Source organism: Nycticebus coucang, chromosome 6 (genome assembly GCF_027406575.1).
Source record: "Nycticebus coucang isolate mNycCou1 chromosome 6, mNycCou1.pri, whole genome shotgun sequence".
NCBI lineage: Eukaryota > Metazoa > Chordata > Mammalia > Primates > Lorisidae > Nycticebus > Nycticebus coucang.
Genome location: NC_069785.1, coordinates 46,924,026 through 46,940,008, shown reverse-complemented (window position 1 = coordinate 46,940,008; position 15,983 = coordinate 46,924,026). Strand labels below are relative to the sequence as shown.

At 51.2% G+C, this 15,983-nt stretch overlaps 1 protein-coding gene across 3 annotated transcripts in view; it reads right to left on the bottom strand.

Moving 5' to 3' along the window:
* Positions 1 to 15,983, bottom strand: part of DUOX1 (dual oxidase 1) — a 31,899-nt gene that overhangs the window by 10,858 nt on the left and 5,058 nt on the right. For 2 of the 3 annotated variants that reach the window (XM_053593593.1, XM_053593591.1), the window contains exons 7-25: positions 15,357 to 15,544; positions 15,033 to 15,234; positions 14,739 to 14,905; positions 14,294 to 14,354; positions 14,075 to 14,171; positions 12,923 to 13,013; positions 11,877 to 11,979; positions 11,441 to 11,613; positions 10,159 to 10,334; positions 9,601 to 9,719; positions 8,924 to 9,061; positions 8,172 to 8,285; positions 7,300 to 7,499; positions 6,452 to 6,637; positions 3,575 to 3,800; positions 3,209 to 3,302; positions 2,804 to 2,979; positions 873 to 942; positions 323 to 448 (exon numbers count right to left, since the gene is read on the bottom strand). In XM_053593593.1, coding sequence (XP_053449568.1) covers positions 323 to 448; positions 873 to 942; positions 2,804 to 2,979; positions 3,209 to 3,302; positions 3,575 to 3,800; positions 6,452 to 6,637; positions 7,300 to 7,499; positions 8,172 to 8,285; positions 8,924 to 9,061; positions 9,601 to 9,719; positions 10,159 to 10,334; positions 11,441 to 11,613; positions 11,877 to 11,979; positions 12,923 to 13,013; positions 14,075 to 14,171; positions 14,294 to 14,354; positions 14,739 to 14,905; positions 15,033 to 15,234; positions 15,357 to 15,544 — 2,707 coding nt within the window. Of the gene's footprint in view, positions 1 to 322; positions 449 to 872; positions 943 to 2,803; positions 2,980 to 3,208; positions 3,303 to 3,574; positions 3,801 to 6,451; positions 6,638 to 7,299; positions 7,500 to 8,171; positions 8,286 to 8,923; positions 9,062 to 9,600; positions 9,720 to 10,158; positions 10,335 to 11,440; positions 11,614 to 11,876; positions 11,980 to 12,922; positions 13,014 to 14,074; positions 14,172 to 14,293; positions 14,355 to 14,738; positions 14,906 to 15,032; positions 15,235 to 15,356; positions 15,545 to 15,666; positions 15,692 to 15,983 lie in introns of those variants that run through there. The other variant, XM_053593592.1, reaches the window with a different exon arrangement.

The following is a 15,983-nucleotide window of genomic DNA, read 5'->3' as shown; positions in this document are numbered from 1 at the left end:
CCAGTGTCCATTCACACTCAGACAGTCCCTCCCCTCCCTGTCAGTAGCTTCTAAACCCCCACTGGGCAACCGTATCAGCCTTTACTGGACACTCAAGGGACACCTCCATGAAGGCTTCTGTGATCTTCCAGGCAGAGGAGACAGTTCCTTGAGTTCTGAAGCCCATTGCTCTTACCACTATTACAATGTTCATTAGTAGGACACCATACTGTAATATCATTATCCAGCCTTAGCATGGAGGTGGAAATGTTCCAAGTAATAGATGTGTATATGCCAAACGAATGGATGAACTGCCCTGGCTTAAGAGAAAGAGCAGGCTTACTTTTTGCCAAACCTCTGCCGAATCTCCTGGGGAGGGTCTGTGTCCATGGGGCACTGCAGTCTCTTTGGTGTCCACTCAGTCTGGACATCACTGCGGGAGCAGCGGGCTCTCACTCTGGGAGAAGGGCTAGGACAGAAGAGGCAAGAGATAGGACCTTGGCTATCCCAGCCACTTGATCCTCTGCTGCCCCTCCCTGGCCTGGCACCAAACCCACTGTGCCAAGGAAGGATCAGAGCTCTCAGAGAGGCCCTGAAAGAGTGAGCCATATCTGGTATATATGCCTGTATCACTGAAAGAGTGAGCCATATCTGATATATGCCTGTATCCTTCAACAGGGCATGTGGCCCAGGCAGTGAGTGAGTGCTGAAATCCAACAGCCTCTCTGCTTGCCCTGGCACAGGGTTTTCTGTGCCTAGAGTAAAGGGGACGTCTTTTTCTAATTTGTATGAAGGCATTGCATAGGCCAGTGGTGGCCCTGATCCCTGCGGTTCTAGAGAGAAAAATGACAACTCCCATCCACTCCTTTCAACATTCCCAGTTAGGGGATTACCAGATCTTCTCCGGGCTGACATAGGAGGCTCGCCGGCAGAGGTCCTTGATGACTTCAGGCACTTCCACTCCTGCAACGGAAAGCTGGGCTAGGGAGCCCTCAGAGCCCAGATGCCAAGCACCCCCCACCTTCCCATGTGCAGAGGCGTAGAGGGTCTCAGCCCAGTGGAGGTTCTGCCTGCGTGTGCCCCAGCTGTAACCCTTACCCCAGTGGAAGCTGGAGCCAGCTATGGGTGGGCAGGGAGAAGGCTTAAAATGAAGTTGGCTAGGCAGGCTTCTCTAAGAAGGTATCTACCTGAAGTCCCACCCTTGGGACTGAAATCAGGCTTATGGGGGTAGAATTCAGGAACTGTATGTAACCTGCCTACTAAGCCAATTCTGTCACAAAAACTCTGCTTACGATCTTTCAGCTTAAAACCTCCAAGAGTTAAATATAGAATTTAGGTGGTAGATATATGGGAATCATGCTAAAATTCTTTCTACTTTTCTGTGTTTGAAAATCTTCATAATAAAATATTACAGGGGGACCCTCCAGTTGAGGGGACCCTCCCAGGAGCCACCCCATCGTTCCTGTCTGGGCTGAGCACTGAGGGCAGGGCAGGACTGAGCTGCAAATCCAGGTTCTTCCAGGAGGCTCAGAAATCTCCAAGTAACTTCCAAGTGCTGAAGCAAGCCTAAAGACAACCCTGGTCTATAGCCAAAGCCAAAAGTAAGTAAGCTGAACTAAACAAAATAAGAGTGTTTAAAATAGAGTATAGGCACTCTCAAATGGTTCAGCAGACAGCACATGTGGCAAAATGGTAACAAACAGCAAATCTAGGTGAAAGGTGATGGGATGTTTCTTTGTACTATTCTTGTTCCTTTTCTGTAGATTTAAAATCTTTCAAAATAAAATCTGGAGGAAACAATAAAGTAAAATAACATTTAAAAGTAAAATAAAACAATACTTAGTGTCAACTTTCTACTTAATCCTCAATCCCCAAGCCTGGTCCTACCCTCCATCCCAGGAGCTGGATGTCCCTGGGACTCTGTGGTCTGGGCTCACTTCCAGGCACCTCCCAAGTTGCCTGCTGTCCTGCCTGCCTGGGAAAGGTGAAGAGCACTGGGCCTCCTCTCCACCAACTCTCCTTACCCCCAGGGGGAAGCTCTGACCAGAGGCTCACCTGCATCTTGTCTAACATGTCCTTCTTGGCATTGAGGCCACGTAGCCCACCCCTGCTTATAATCCTGGGAGGGACTGGGTTTAGTCTCAACATGCCCCAGCACGAATCTAAGCTGAGAAGATTCCGTAACAGCTCATAGGAGGCCACAGAGAGACCCTCTGCCGGCCCTCCCAGCCCCTTTTTCACTCTGAGGCCAGTCCTTACCCACTCAAGTCAGACACAAGTCAGGCAGGAAGTAGGGAAAAGGAAAACCGTATTGGGTCTTCATGTATTCAGCAAACATTTACTGAGCACTCAGCCACACACACAGTGGCAAAATAACCCAAAAGATATCACCCCGCCCCCACAACCAGACGCCCCCTGTTGAGGGGGATACTGTCTTCCTCTGGCCTAGGCACCAGGCACAGGAGGTTTTGGCAGGGAGCCAGGGGCAGCTGAGTTCCAGCCTCCACCCCCTACCTTATCCTGACACTACCTGTCCCACCAGCAGGGCTGCATTATGACTTTCAAAGGCCCTAGGCACCTTTACCTTCTTGGGATCCTTCCCTCATGAAAGTAAAAAATAATTTAAAAATTATGTTTTATAATTATTGCCATAAAGAATATAATCCAGGTTGGATACAAAATTACATATTCATTACTATTATATTCCTTTGTTCTTCTGATTTTAAAAGAAATGAAAATGTTTCTGTGGGCACCTAAAAGTATGTGGGCATGGTGCCTACTGTGCTTAATGGGTGAGTCAGCCCTGCCTGCCTGGCCACCCCACCTTTGACACAGAGCTGAGTGAAGCGGAGATCTGTGTCATGGTCCCGCAGCATGAAGTGGAAGTCCTCCCATGTCAGTTCCTCCTTGTCCTGGAAGCCTGACTCCCGGAACATCGACTCTACTACCTCAGCCAGTTGGGCCTTGGATAGGCAGTTGTTGGAGATCTCGATGAAGGACCTGGGATTGGGACAGAGGTGCCATCAGGCTTACTGGCCATCCGATAAGCCTACAGTGCCTACATGGAAGGGCCCTGAATGGCTCCCTACTAATTATAATAGTCTCTGGTTATATGGGTAAGGATGAGGCCCCTGCCCACTTTATCCTCCTGCTCTCTTCTTCATGTCTCACCTCTTTTCCCAGGAAGTCCCTGCCCTGGCCTACTCTCCTGGCTGTCTCAGAGACCAACCTTAGCATCCTGATGAATTCATCCTTGGAAATGAGACCATTCCCATCAAAGTCATACATGCGGAACATAAGGCGGGACTTCTCCTCAGGGGAGCCTAGAGGAAGGAGGACTCCATGAAACAAGTTCTTGTCCGAACCCCCAGACTTGCCAGAAAGCACCTTGCACCCATGTGATGACCCTTTGCTGGACACAGAAAGAGGTCACTTTGCTTCCTGACCCCTGCCTGCACACTCCCATATGTCTGCCATGTCTGGAGACCTGGCCCCACTCCTTCCTCCCTTCCAGCAGGTTAGCCACACTCCAAGCCTCAATCCTCAGCCCCTGTCCAGCCCCTCCTATCTGAATGATTATTCCCTCCCTCCTCACCTTTCATAAAAACCACCAGGATGTCCAGAAACTCCCGAAATGACAGGTAGCCATTGCCATCCTTATCAGCGAGAGAGAACATGGACTCCACAAACATGTCCTGGGGCTTGAGGCCGAGGGACTCAGCAAACTCAGTCCTACTCAGCTCACATGTCAAAGCCTCCTGTACCTTCTGGGATGAGTCCAGGGGCAGGGTCCCTGCGTCTGCCTGGTCAATGTCCAGCACCTACATTTGGGCAAAGCAGAAGAAGAAAGAAAAGGAGACAAGGCTTCTTTGACCTGAAGACCAGTTGAACCTTGTAGGAGCCACTTCTGAGGTATCTCCTTGGGGCTATGTTTGTTTTCTGGAGTTCTGGCCTTCTGCCTTAGCCAAGTGGATAAGGAGCACACCTGGAACTAAGAGGTGCTGGAACTGAGCTCAAGACAACTCAGAAGGTGTGGACCACTCTTTTCCTCCAAGTGCTCAGAGATACAGAGACATAATAAGGCATATAGGCACAGGGAAAACAGAAGTGGCCTGAGAGAGAAGTGGTCTTGTTTGTTTCCCTTCCTCAGTCTCTTCCAGGCCAAGTTGAATTCCCTTTGGAATTCCTAGGACACTGCTGTATCCTCACTGTCCATTGACCCTTCATTAATGCCAGTGTAAGTGGGTTCCTCTTACTTAAAGAGCTTTAACTAAGACAAAACTTCAGCTGGGTTGAGGAAAAGCTGGGTTTGAGAAAGAGTTCTCATTACAGCCATCTCCAGCCCATCCAGGGGCTGCCGCATCTTGAGAGGAGAGACCTTGAGGGAAGCAGGTGGGCTTGTCAACTGGGGTGCCTAGTCCAAGCCTGATTATGGTGTCATGAGGTAATCCTTGCAGCTTCAAACAAGATATTTTAGTGGAAAGAGCCTGGGGCTGGAGGCAAGAGACCCAGGTTCATGGCCCAACTCTGCCACCCGCTTGCTGCATGACCTCAGGCAAGTCTCTCCAATTATCTGAGATTCATTTTCTCATCTGCTCTACTTATCTCACAGGGTTATTGTGAGATCCAACAAGAGAGCTTGTGTGGAAAACATTCTGGAGGCTGAATGCCCTGTGTAAATATGAGAGACTGAGGGCCACCTCCAGGATAGAGCAGCCCCCTCACCTCCCAGAACAGGAAGTCCCGTAACTCGGATGGATCCTGAACTGAATGCTTAGTCCTGCCTCGGTAAGGGGCAAGGAGTCCCTCTCTTCTTGGACATTCTCAAGTTCAACTTGCAAGAGGAGTCAATGACTTTAAAATCATGTGCCTAGCACAGAGTAAATGTCAATAGACATAGTAGCTTCCCTCATGAATCCTCCCTCAGCCAGCCAACCTGCTCCTTCTCCTCAAACATTGATTTTTTTGCCCTTTCATGGAGCACCTCTGTTCACTACTTCCTGCTCTTTTGTATTGAGCCAAAACTTTTCCAACTTTGAGTCCTTGCCAAATCTCACCTCCGTCATGACCTTAAACCAGGCTGAAGGCTCACAATCTTTTCTGAGTTCCTAGACCATTTATACCCTGTCACTCTTATGGCCCTCATTCCTTGCCAATTATCTTCCTTGCTTCCCCATCTTCCCAGAGGGAACTTCATACTGTTTCTCTCTCTCCCTCTTTTCTTTCTTTCTTTCTTTCTCCTTCCTTCCTTCCTTCCTTCCTTCCTTTCTCTTTCTTTCTTTCTCTTTCTTTCCTTCCTTCCTTCTTTCCTTCCTTCCTTCCTTTCTTTTCTTTTCTTTTCTTTCCTTCCTTCCTTCCTTTCTTTTTCTTTCTTTCTTTCTCTTTCTTTCTTTCTTTCCTTCCTTTCTTCCTTCCTTTCTTTTCTTTTCTTTTCTTTTCTTTCCTTCCTTCCTTTTCTTTCTTATTTCCTTTCTCTCTCTCTCTCTCTCTTTCTCTCTTACTTTCCTTTTTTTCCTTCTTCCTTCCTTCCCTCTCTCCCTCCCTCTCTCTCTCCTTCCTTCCTTTCCTCCCTTTCCTTCCCTCCCTCCCTGCCTTCCTTTCTTCTTTCCTTCCTTCCTTCCTCGCTCCCTCCCTTGCTTCTTTTAGGACACACAGGCAGCACCTGTAGTTCAGTGGGTAGGGTACTGGCCACATACACCAAGGTTGGCAGGTTCGAACCCGGCCCAGACTACCTAAAAACAACAACTGCAACAACAACAAAAATAGCAAGGCATTGTGGTGGGCGCCTGTAGTCCTAGCTACTTGGGAGACTAAGACAAGAGAATTACTTATGCCCAAGAGTTTGAGGTTGTTGTGAGCTGTGATGCCGGGACACTCTACTACCCAGGGCAACAGCTTGAGACTTTGTCTCAAAAAAAGAAAAAAAATAGCTCACTGGAGCCTGGAACTTGTGGGCTCAAGTGATCCTGTCTGGGGCCTCCTGAGTCACTGCGTGGTTATCTTTACCTACCATGTTTCTCCACTCAACTTTACTTCCAGGACGCCTTTATTTTCATACCAGATATATGGTCAAGTCTCTGTATTTTCCTTACTATCCTGCTTTCCTACACCTGCCAGTGGCTCTCAGAAGTCTGCAACATGGATATTAATTCCCTGTGGAGGCCTCTGGCAGCCACCTTCTCCCAGGGAACAGTGGCTCTCACAGCACCCGTACTGCCTGTCTTGCCCGGGTCTCTGCAGCCTTGTGAGTGATTCCTGGGCATAACTTCACTGGAGTCACACATCTGGAGTGGGATGCAGATGGAGACAGGGGCATTGCCTCACAATAAACTCTGGTGACCTGCCCCAAGTTGCGATTAAGTTGATTATTAGCTGAGAACACTGGGCGTCTGCCTTCCTCTAGAGTCACCCCATGGCCTCACACAGGTAAGGACACCACAGCACAAGGACAGATCTGGTCCCATGAACACACCTGGGAGAAAAGGTGCCTGAAAAAGGTCTCTAGGAGGTGGCTCCGATGCTCTCGTGTTACGGCTGCCCTCATCAGCTCCTGCTCATGCAGCTCCCACTCCTGGAAGCTCAGCCCACTCTCCTTCAGAGCACCCCGGAGGTTTTCCACCAGCGCCTGCCTCTCTCCTTCCAGGTTAAACAGCAGCACCTGCCAGGAGAGTGGAGCAAGGGCAACCTTTTCCTTAGTCTTGAGACTAGGGCTTTACATGGATCCTGTCAGAGAAGCCACTGGAGAGGCCTTGTAAAAGACATTGCATCTCCTTTTACAGAAGAGGAGACGGGCTCAGTGGGGTTGTAGCTTGCTTGTAGGTGCAGAGTTAGAATTCAAAGGCATGTGTACAAAGCCACTCTCCCCTCAATTCCATTCTGGAGAAGGGAGGGTAAGGCAGGGAGGCCGAAAGGTGGAGGGAATTGTGAGCCAGGTAGAATCAGAGCCCAAGATCAGCCTCTGATTTAGCTCACTTCCAGAATCTATAAAAAATCACTAGATCTTGAAATAAGGAGCCAGAGAAGAGGGCCTAGCTTTCTCCAAGGATGCCCAGCAGGTGTCCAGCTAGGATAGGCCAGGTGTCCTTAGAAAAGGAGGAGACAGACAGTGTCTAGTAGAGTAAGCAGAGACTGGAGGTCACGGCTTCCAGCAGGCTGAGAGCAGGACAAACATGTCCAAGTTTATCTCTCTATCAGGTCCTCCATCAGCTGGGGACTAGAAGCGAGAAACCCTGTCTCCTGGCCCAGTACTCCTTCCCCTCCTCTTGGCTGCCTCCCTGGCTGTGGCTGTAGACAACAAGCCAGGGGCCAGCTGGCCCATACCAGGTCATACTCCTTGGGGATTTTGAGTAACAGGGTGCGGTGTCCACGGTTGTTGGAGAGGATGAGGTTGACCTGCTGTGGAGGCCGCAGCTGGATGGTGCGGAGCACAGTGAGCCTGCTGTCTACCACACGGATCTGCCCAGGCTGCAGGTGCACGAGCACAGGCCGGCAGGGCTCCTTGCGGCCCTGCCATTCCAAGGCTGGGGAGCAAGAAATGGGCCAGGTCAGCTGGGTACTGCCACAGGCACATTGAGAAGAAGAGGCCAGCTCAGGGCAGAAGTTTAAGTCAAAGCCCCCACTGCTCATTGTCCCCTTCTGGGCTACTGAGGGTCATCCCCTCTCTGACAGTTTTACTGTGCTTCTACCCCATGAGAAGAAGAGTAATTATCATTTCCTGAATGTTATTGTGTACTCAACATCATATACCCAGTGCTTTGTGTGAACTACTTTGTTTAATAATAAACCTATGAGGTAGGTGCTTTTATTATTCCTATTGTGCAGATAAGAAAGCAATGATTTAGAGATGCTTAATCTGCCTCAGTCCAGAGTGGTGGAACCAAGATTCCAATTCCAGTTTAACTCTGGATCTTCATTAATCGCTTCACTGTTGCCTGGAATTCTAGTGTGAGATGCCACAAACCAGCAGTTCTCAGGGATTCTCCATTCAGACCAGCTCTGTGAAATCTGGGCAGGGTCTCATGACTTCTTCTCATGAGGAGCTATGGGGGTTAGAGGACTCCAGGTCCAACTTCTATCTAATGTTGCTGTGCCTCTGCCCACCAGCCCTGGCCTTGCCTACAGCCCTAGAAAAGGCTGCTGAGATGGAGGTGACATGTCCTTCCCACCACCAAGGCGGCCAGTCTCAGGCCTACCTTCCACACCCTCCACCAGCTTCTCAGACATGATGCTCTGGCGATCCTGGCCCTGGAGCCTCTTGAAATTTCTCATCCGGAGCTGGGCAACAATCCAGGCACTGAGCAGGCTCACTGGGAGGGAGGAGGACACACAGGGGACAGTGTGTTAGGAGGGATGGAAGCAGCTCCTTTCTCAGCTCCACCCACCCTTGGAAAGACCCTCTGCTTTCCTCACCTCCTAAGTTTGCCTGCTCAAATTGTTTCAAATTCTGAAGGTGCCTGGAGGACTGCTTTGTGTCCCACAAGGAACTTTAGATAGCATCTAAGAGGCCTGCCCGGTCTCCCCTACTTCTACTACTCAGGTTCCTTCCCAGCCATAGACTAAGCCCAGAGTCCTTGTGCCAGAGAAAGACTAAGTCCCAGGCAAGCTCTTGCCCCACTGACTACATCAGCACTAGCTCTCATTCTCAAGCAGGGATTTGCCTCCAACAGGCCTTCAGGCCCTGGCTCCTGCAAAGAGCTAAGGATTGTGGACTCTCCATGGCTCCTGGCTAAGGTGGGCCCCAGGGGAACCCTGGGAGAACAGGGAGGCAATTCTCCCTGGATCTGACTTCTCTGCAGGTCAGCCCTTCCCCTGTCCCTTCCTCCTCTAATATCTCTTTCATTTTCCCAGAGGAAAAATAGTACTCTGTGTAGTTCATTGTCATAAATGGAACCACCCCAACCTAACTTACACCAATCCCCCAGCCCCACTCTGCCCATCACTTTACCCAAGGGGAAGCAGCAGAGGATCCCTATGGTCACCCCAAAGCCAAATCCACTGCCTTCAAAATAGTCCCGGATGACAGGGGGAGCACAGGTTGGCAGGCCCTCGGTGCTGAGCTGTCTTGGCTGTGGGCAGGGATCTCCTGGGGAGGCAGAAGAAGCTGGAGTCCTGGGTGCTGGGCCGCAGGCTCCCAGACAGGATCACTGAGGAGGTTAGGGTGGCAAAAAGGGTGGGGGAGGGGGGGCTCTGGGAGTAGGGGGAAGGGGCTGTCTTAGGTAACAACCAGGGTCAAAAATGAGCCTCAAACTCTTATCTTTCCCTCTCAGGCACATGCGCACATGTGCCCACATGTGCAGCACCTCCCTCGTCACTGCTGTACAGCCGGGACAGCTCACTGCAATCTGCCCTCCCAATGTTACCCTTAGCCTAACACTATTTCAGCCTAATGCGGGCCTCTTCACCAGGTCTCTCTGAGTCTCTGTCTTGCCCTCACTTGGGTAGAGGGAGTCTACACAGCTGTTGGTGGCAGCTCCGGCACCCAGAACCAAAGTTCCCAAGGGCAGAACCATAGCTCACTCCCCCCTTGGAGGCTGCAGTCCAGCCACCCTGAGCCAAGCCCATGGCTGAGGAGGGATGAAACTCCAGACCCAGCATCCTTCCAGCCATCCCCTCGTCACTCACCCTCAAGCCAGAAAAAGACACTGGGCTGCAGGGCACTGGGGTTCACGTTGGTAATAGCCACTAGAACATCCCATAGGGAAGTGTTTCTTATCTCTGCAATCTCCTGCTCAGAGAACAGCCTGGGGTGGGAAAGGTAGGGAGCAATTGTGGTGGGAGAGAGATACAGAACCCCAGGACTAGGGACTAGATAAAGAAAAAGACCCAGGAGGGTTGGCAAGAGGTAGTAAGGTGGGCTGAGAATCATGAGCCTAGCCCCTGGGGTCTGTCTAAGGCAGCAGTTCTCAACCTTCCTAATGCCCCGACCATTTAATACAGTTCCTCATGTTGTGATGACCCCCAGCCATAAAATTATTTTTGTTGCTACTTCATAACTGTAATTTTTGCTACTGTTCTGAATCGTAATGTAAATATCTGATATTAGGCGACCCTTGTGAAAGGGTCATTCGACCCCCAAAGGGGTTGTGACCCACAGGTTGAGAACTGCTGGAAGGCCAAGACCGTCAGGGCCCAGGCTAAGGTGGAGTCTGAGGTAGGGGTGAGGGTCCAGGCAGGCCTCACCCATTCTTGGTGTTCTCAAACCAGTAACGGTCCCCATCCCGCAATCGCACAAACTGGTTGAGGACGATGGTGCTGAACAGGGGTCCAGGGTCCCCATGACTCTCCAGGAGCCCCCCTGGGAGCAGCTCTAGCCGAGACAGGTCCTGGTTGTACAGGACAGCTATGGCCTTCAGCACCTGGAACCAAGACGGCACAGGAGTAAGTGAGAGGACCTGGCACTCACCCTTGGGCAAAGAGGTGGTTCCCAGGGATTAGCTAGATGGATAATAACAATAAATGACAGCAATGATAACTCACTCCTATATAGTGCTTATTATGCCCCAGGCACTGCTCTGAGCACTTTTCATGTGTTAAGTCATTTTCAGGTTCCCTCTTGCAGATTCAGCTGCCTATTTTATAAGGTTGGAATGAAAAGATTTCCAATTCTCCTCATAACTTTCTCTTGAGAGGTATAATATTGAAGGGCCAAAATCAGAATGTGCAAAATCAGAACGGCAAAGTGGTGTGTTGTAAAGGTTTCTATTCTTCAAAGCTAAAAAAAGTTCTAAGAAGTCAAATTGCTGACTATACATTGCCTTTTGGAGACAATCTTCAATGATTTTCTATGTGATTTTTACTTTAGTTCTTTTCTCCACAATGTAAATAAGTCTTTGACCAGCTAAATTCTACTGATGCTAAAGATTTGCTACTTTGGATATGCGTTGTGATTCCTACCTTAATATTGATGTTATAAAGTTTACAAATCCCTTATACATGTCACTTCTTTATTGGCCTTTCAATAATTCTAGGAAATAGTAAAGGCACAATGCAATAATATAGGCACACAATTGTAAAAATACTGGAAACACTGCTTTGCCAAGATGGTAAGGCAGCCAAGACTGGTCTGTTGGCTACCAGGCAATGCCACCATCCAGGTGACAGCTCAGTGTGTAACAGCTCATTCCTGAAAGGCAGCTTGAATATCAGTGCAAAAAGCACAACTTGTTTGTAAGTCAATGACCTTCTATACCCACTTGGGGTGTTGGGAAGAGTAAATGAGATAATGCCTACTAAGTGCCTGGCATGAAACTGATGCCCGGTAAATGTTGCTGGAGCTGAATTATTAGAGTCCAAAGCTAAATCCTGCTGGTCTGGTAATCTCCATCCTGGTGTTTAATCAGGGCCCACATGAGCCCTGGCCCTCTCATTAGGTGCTTCTATCCGGTGCTCATGTCTCACTGCTCCTCTTCCATGTCTCTGTACTATGTGCCTTGGTCCTCCCACCCTGCTCTTAGGTCCTCACTGTGCCATCACTCCTGGTGAGTTCAGGGTTGATGTCCTGCCAGCGGGTAATGGGAGGCAGGCCCAGCGCTTCCCTGGCCTTGGTGTAGGAGGGCAGGCCCAGATCCCGGCCCCGCTGCAGGCAGCTGGCCAGATGGTCTGTGCGGGAAAACTTCAATGGCCCAGGCCAGAAATCTGGAGATAAGATACCAGAGAGTCTGAGGGAGTGCAGGGTCACCATACCAGTCTCCAGCCCAGGCCCCAGGCTCTAACCAACCTCAGGGGACTTGAGCCAGATAGAGGGAGCCATGGTCAGTGGGTCAGAAGCTCTCTCAGCAATAAGTACAGTGCAGGCTCCCAGCCCTGGGCACCCCTCCATGCCTGGGTCTGGAAGTCTCACTGAACTTCCTACTAGGGGCCCAGGAGTCCATGATCTGCAGGGACAGCCTCAGCCTTACCTCGAACGTCTTCAACCACCACATGGTCCTCTCGCTCAGCAATCTGGGAGGCCATACCCAGCAGCAATGCATCTACATCTTTAGCACTTTGTAGGTTTGGGTGCTTTGGGGATGAAGAGAGGGAACCTGTGTGGCTAATGGTTCCAGAAGTTGAGCAGCTAGAGTCCCTTCACCCCATCATCCATGTCCCTGAGCCCACTCATACCTACTATTTGCTCTCAAACTGATGGGTTATTCCTCCTCTCCAGGTTATTTCCCCACTGAGGGTGAGGAAGTCTCCATCTAAAGTCCATGCTGCCTGAGACAGGTCTCTACAAGCTCAAGAGACCTGAAAGTTTTATTTCTACCTTAGGAGACTCAACAGTGTGGTTGACAAAGGCACTAGAAGATCTAGGTCTTTGTCCTTGCTCTGTTATGGGCCAGCTGTGTGACCTTCGGCAAGTCACAGAACCTCTCTGAACTCAGTTTTCACCCCTTAACAAGAAGGACTCAGAAGAACTCTGAGGCTTCTTTTAACTCTCTTCCCTCTTACTCTATGCATTCCTCTTTTCTCCTCCTTCTCTCTTTCTTCCCCTTTGGTAACAATTTACCCAAAGTATCTATTTTGATTTAAATTAATGGTCAATGCTCTTCACCTATGCTGGCCTGGTTAGTATGGACAGTCCCTGATAATCTCTCGGAACCCTCTCACCTGCTTGCTCTGATTACTCATTTACACTTTGAGTATGTCTAATTGGGAAGTTTCCTTTGGCAGGGGATATCTGGGATACTTCAAGGCCTATAGTCCAGAGCTGTCAAGGGAGAGGAAAAACCTGGGAGGAAATAATGAATACAGACCACACCTGCACAGACCCCACTGTCTCTCCCATAGCCTAGAGGCAGGGGTAGCAAATTGACTTTTGACCATGTACAGCTAGCTGGTCATCTCACACATTTGTAAGGGAGATGCTTGAGATCCCCCAGCCTGTCCCCTTCACCCCAGCTCATCCCAACTGCCTGCCTCAGCCCTACTGCCCACCACTCACATATATGCCCCTAGTCCTGACCTCTCGGTTCCAGTAGCTATTGCAGACCCGGAATGCTCTGAAGACACTTGAGTTCTGATTGATGACCCCCTGGAAGTGGCAACTGGAATTTCTGAAATGCAAGGAGCCAGGGAGTGGTCACTGAGGCCATGGGGTCCCAATATCTGGCATCAGCTATGGTCCCTGAGGCTGCAGTCAGGAGTCCCAGGCCATAACATCTCATCTGAAGTGCTGTGTGGTCAGACCTTGGTATATCCTGGACAATCTGACTTTCCATAACTTGTCATGCCTCTCTCTCTCTCTCTCTCTCTCTCTCTGTATATATATATATGAATGTATATTTTGAAGAATTTTTTTTGAGGTAGAGTTTCATTTGTCTCCCTGGGTAGAGTGCCATGGTGTCATAGTTCATAGCAACCTCAAACTCTTGGGCTCAAGTGATTCTCTTGCCTCAACCTCCCCAGTAGCTGGGACTACAGGTGCCTGCCACAACATCGGGCTATTTTTTTAGAGACTGGGTCTTGCTCCTGCTCAGACTTGCCTCCTACTCCTGAACTCAGATGATCCACCTGCCTTGGCCTCCCAGAGTGTGCTAGGATTACAGGTGTGAGCCACTGCACCCGGCCTTTGAAGAATTTTTAAATTTGTTCTTTTGAAAATACTTGTCTATGGATAACTCAACTCTCTGTGATTTCTTTGTCATACCCAGAAATTGTTCCGGAGTAAGAAAAACTAATCTGTGTTATTTTAAATTATGAAGCAATTGTAAAAAAATTATTTTGGACCCAATATTTTTCTTCAGATTTTTAGAACTCCTCCCAAAAGCTTCGAAGCTCCAGGCCCCGTGTTTATGGCTAAAAATGCCCCCGTGTGAAGATCTGAGGTTTGTATCAGTGAGCTTTGTGACACCTCTGAACCTCAATTTCTCAGTCTTTAATTGAGGAATAATACTGACAACAGCCGCACTAGAATGGATATAAAAGCGCATAAAAACCACAGTGATGTACATTTTAAAACAATTATTGTTTTCCTTCCCCTCTCTATTCACAGTTCCTTGGGGCAATAGAGACACTCTTTACTGATAATTCAGGCCTGAGAGCTCCTGAGGGCCAATTTTTCTCACTTGATACCCCCATCCTCACCAACGCATAAGCATTTGAGCCCCTTCTTCACCTCATGTAAACGCCAGGGGGCACCATGGTGGAGAGGAACTGCTCAGAGGCCACCACAAACTCAGGGGAGATACTGGGGTCCAGAAATGGCTTGTATCCTGGGAGAAGGGGAGCAGACAGGACAGAAGAATTTAGCCTTCAAACCACCCCTACCTCTACCACCACCACCCCCAACAAACCCTCCTACAAGAGCTCCCATCCTCCCTCTCCACCTCCTCACCTGTGTACCCCGGGGGTGTTTTCTGCAGGAAGCTGGGCAGCCACTCATACAGAGCAATGTTCTGAGGGTCAGAGAGAGGGCAGGGGGAGGTCCACGTTGGACCTGGCAGGACCTGCACGGATCTGAGCCCAAGGAAGACTCAGGTGCAGAGGTGAGGATCAGGCAGGGGGTTCAAACAAGAGTGGTGTGAGGCCAGTCCTTACTAGGAACCAGGGGATGGGGGCCGGGGGCGCGGGACGGGGAGGCAGCTAAATAATAATCACAAGCAAAATCTCTCGAGAAAATAAGCCTTTGCCTCCTGTCCTTTAGAGGGCCATTTCCTAGGCCTTAGCTCCTTGGGGAGAGGTTTCTGGGAGGAGGTTGTCCAAGGACGGGCAGCTCTGCGGGGGACGGAGTCTCCCCTCCCGTGGACCTACAGGAGTCGCAGAGGTGCGGCCCGGCTGACCTGGTAGGTGGCGATGACCCTCTTGCGAGCGTGCTGGAACAGCTCCTCGTCCCCCCAGTCTGGGTGCTCGCTGGCCAGTCTCTGAGCCCACAGGTTGTGGTAGCGAAACCAGAGCAGGCCCAGCGCCTGCAGGAAGGGCTCCCGGTTCCCTCTCTCGGCCCCGAAGGCTGCACAGGGCGGCGTGGGGACGCAAGGCAAGAGATGAGAGCAGCGGCGGCGTGACCGAGGGAACCCAAAGGCTCAGAGCCCCAGCCAGCACCCCGCGCCCCCCACACGCCGGTCCCGCGGCCTCACCGTACAGCCCCTGAGGTCCGCGCTGCCCGGTGGCCGGGTCCGGCGCGGCCCACATGAGCAGGGAGTTCTGCGAGTCTCGAGGGAAGGCGGGATCGGGCCCCGACGCCAGCCGTCCCCCGGAGAAGCTCCGCAGCGCGTCGCTCCAGGAGTGCGAGGAGCCATAGATGGAGCTGCCGTCCAGCCAGCCCGTCACGTCGTTGGTCTGCGGGGCCAGGGGGCGGGTGAGCCGGGGAGCGGAGAGCGGAGGCAGGTGAGTGAAGGCGGGAGCCCGGGGCCGCACCTGCCTCGGGTCCCGCCCCGCTCCCGCCGCCGGTCGCGCCTCACCAGGTCCCGCGGGTTGCTGGGGCTCCGTCCGGTCTCGGGGTCCCAGCGGCTCCTCTGGAAAGGCAGCACCACGTCCCCGCGCTGGTCGGGATCGAACACGGGGTCTCCGGGCGGGATGCGGATGTTGAGGAACTCGGCGGGGCAGCCGGGCGTCTCCACGCTCACTAGGTCCGAGAGAACGTGGTAGCCTGCCCACAAAGAGGAGGATGCTGGGGCCCGGGGCCACCCTCCTTCCCACCTTAGGTATCTAGTCTCCCTGCCTCCCTTGAAGCTTCAAAAGATCCACCAGCCATTATGGGCAAGTCCAAACCTTGACCACAGTCACTCCCTCCCAATCCTTTGTCTCTCCTGGCCCACCTGTGCCTATACCTGGTTGTCTTTGACAGTTTGGTCTTCTCCTTGGTAACTGGGAGGTGCCCAGGGAGTGTGCCTTGGCAAACCAGCCGGCAGCACCAGCTCCAACATGCAGCTGGAAGCCTGCCTGGAGGGCCTGACAGCCTCAGAGGGACATGGGACACTGGCAAACAAGCATGGGTGCTCTGGGCATTCCTCTGGGGCTACTCACCACTACTCAATAACTGGGTTAGGACACCCTAGCAGCCCCAGTTTGACCTCCCCTCAACCTGC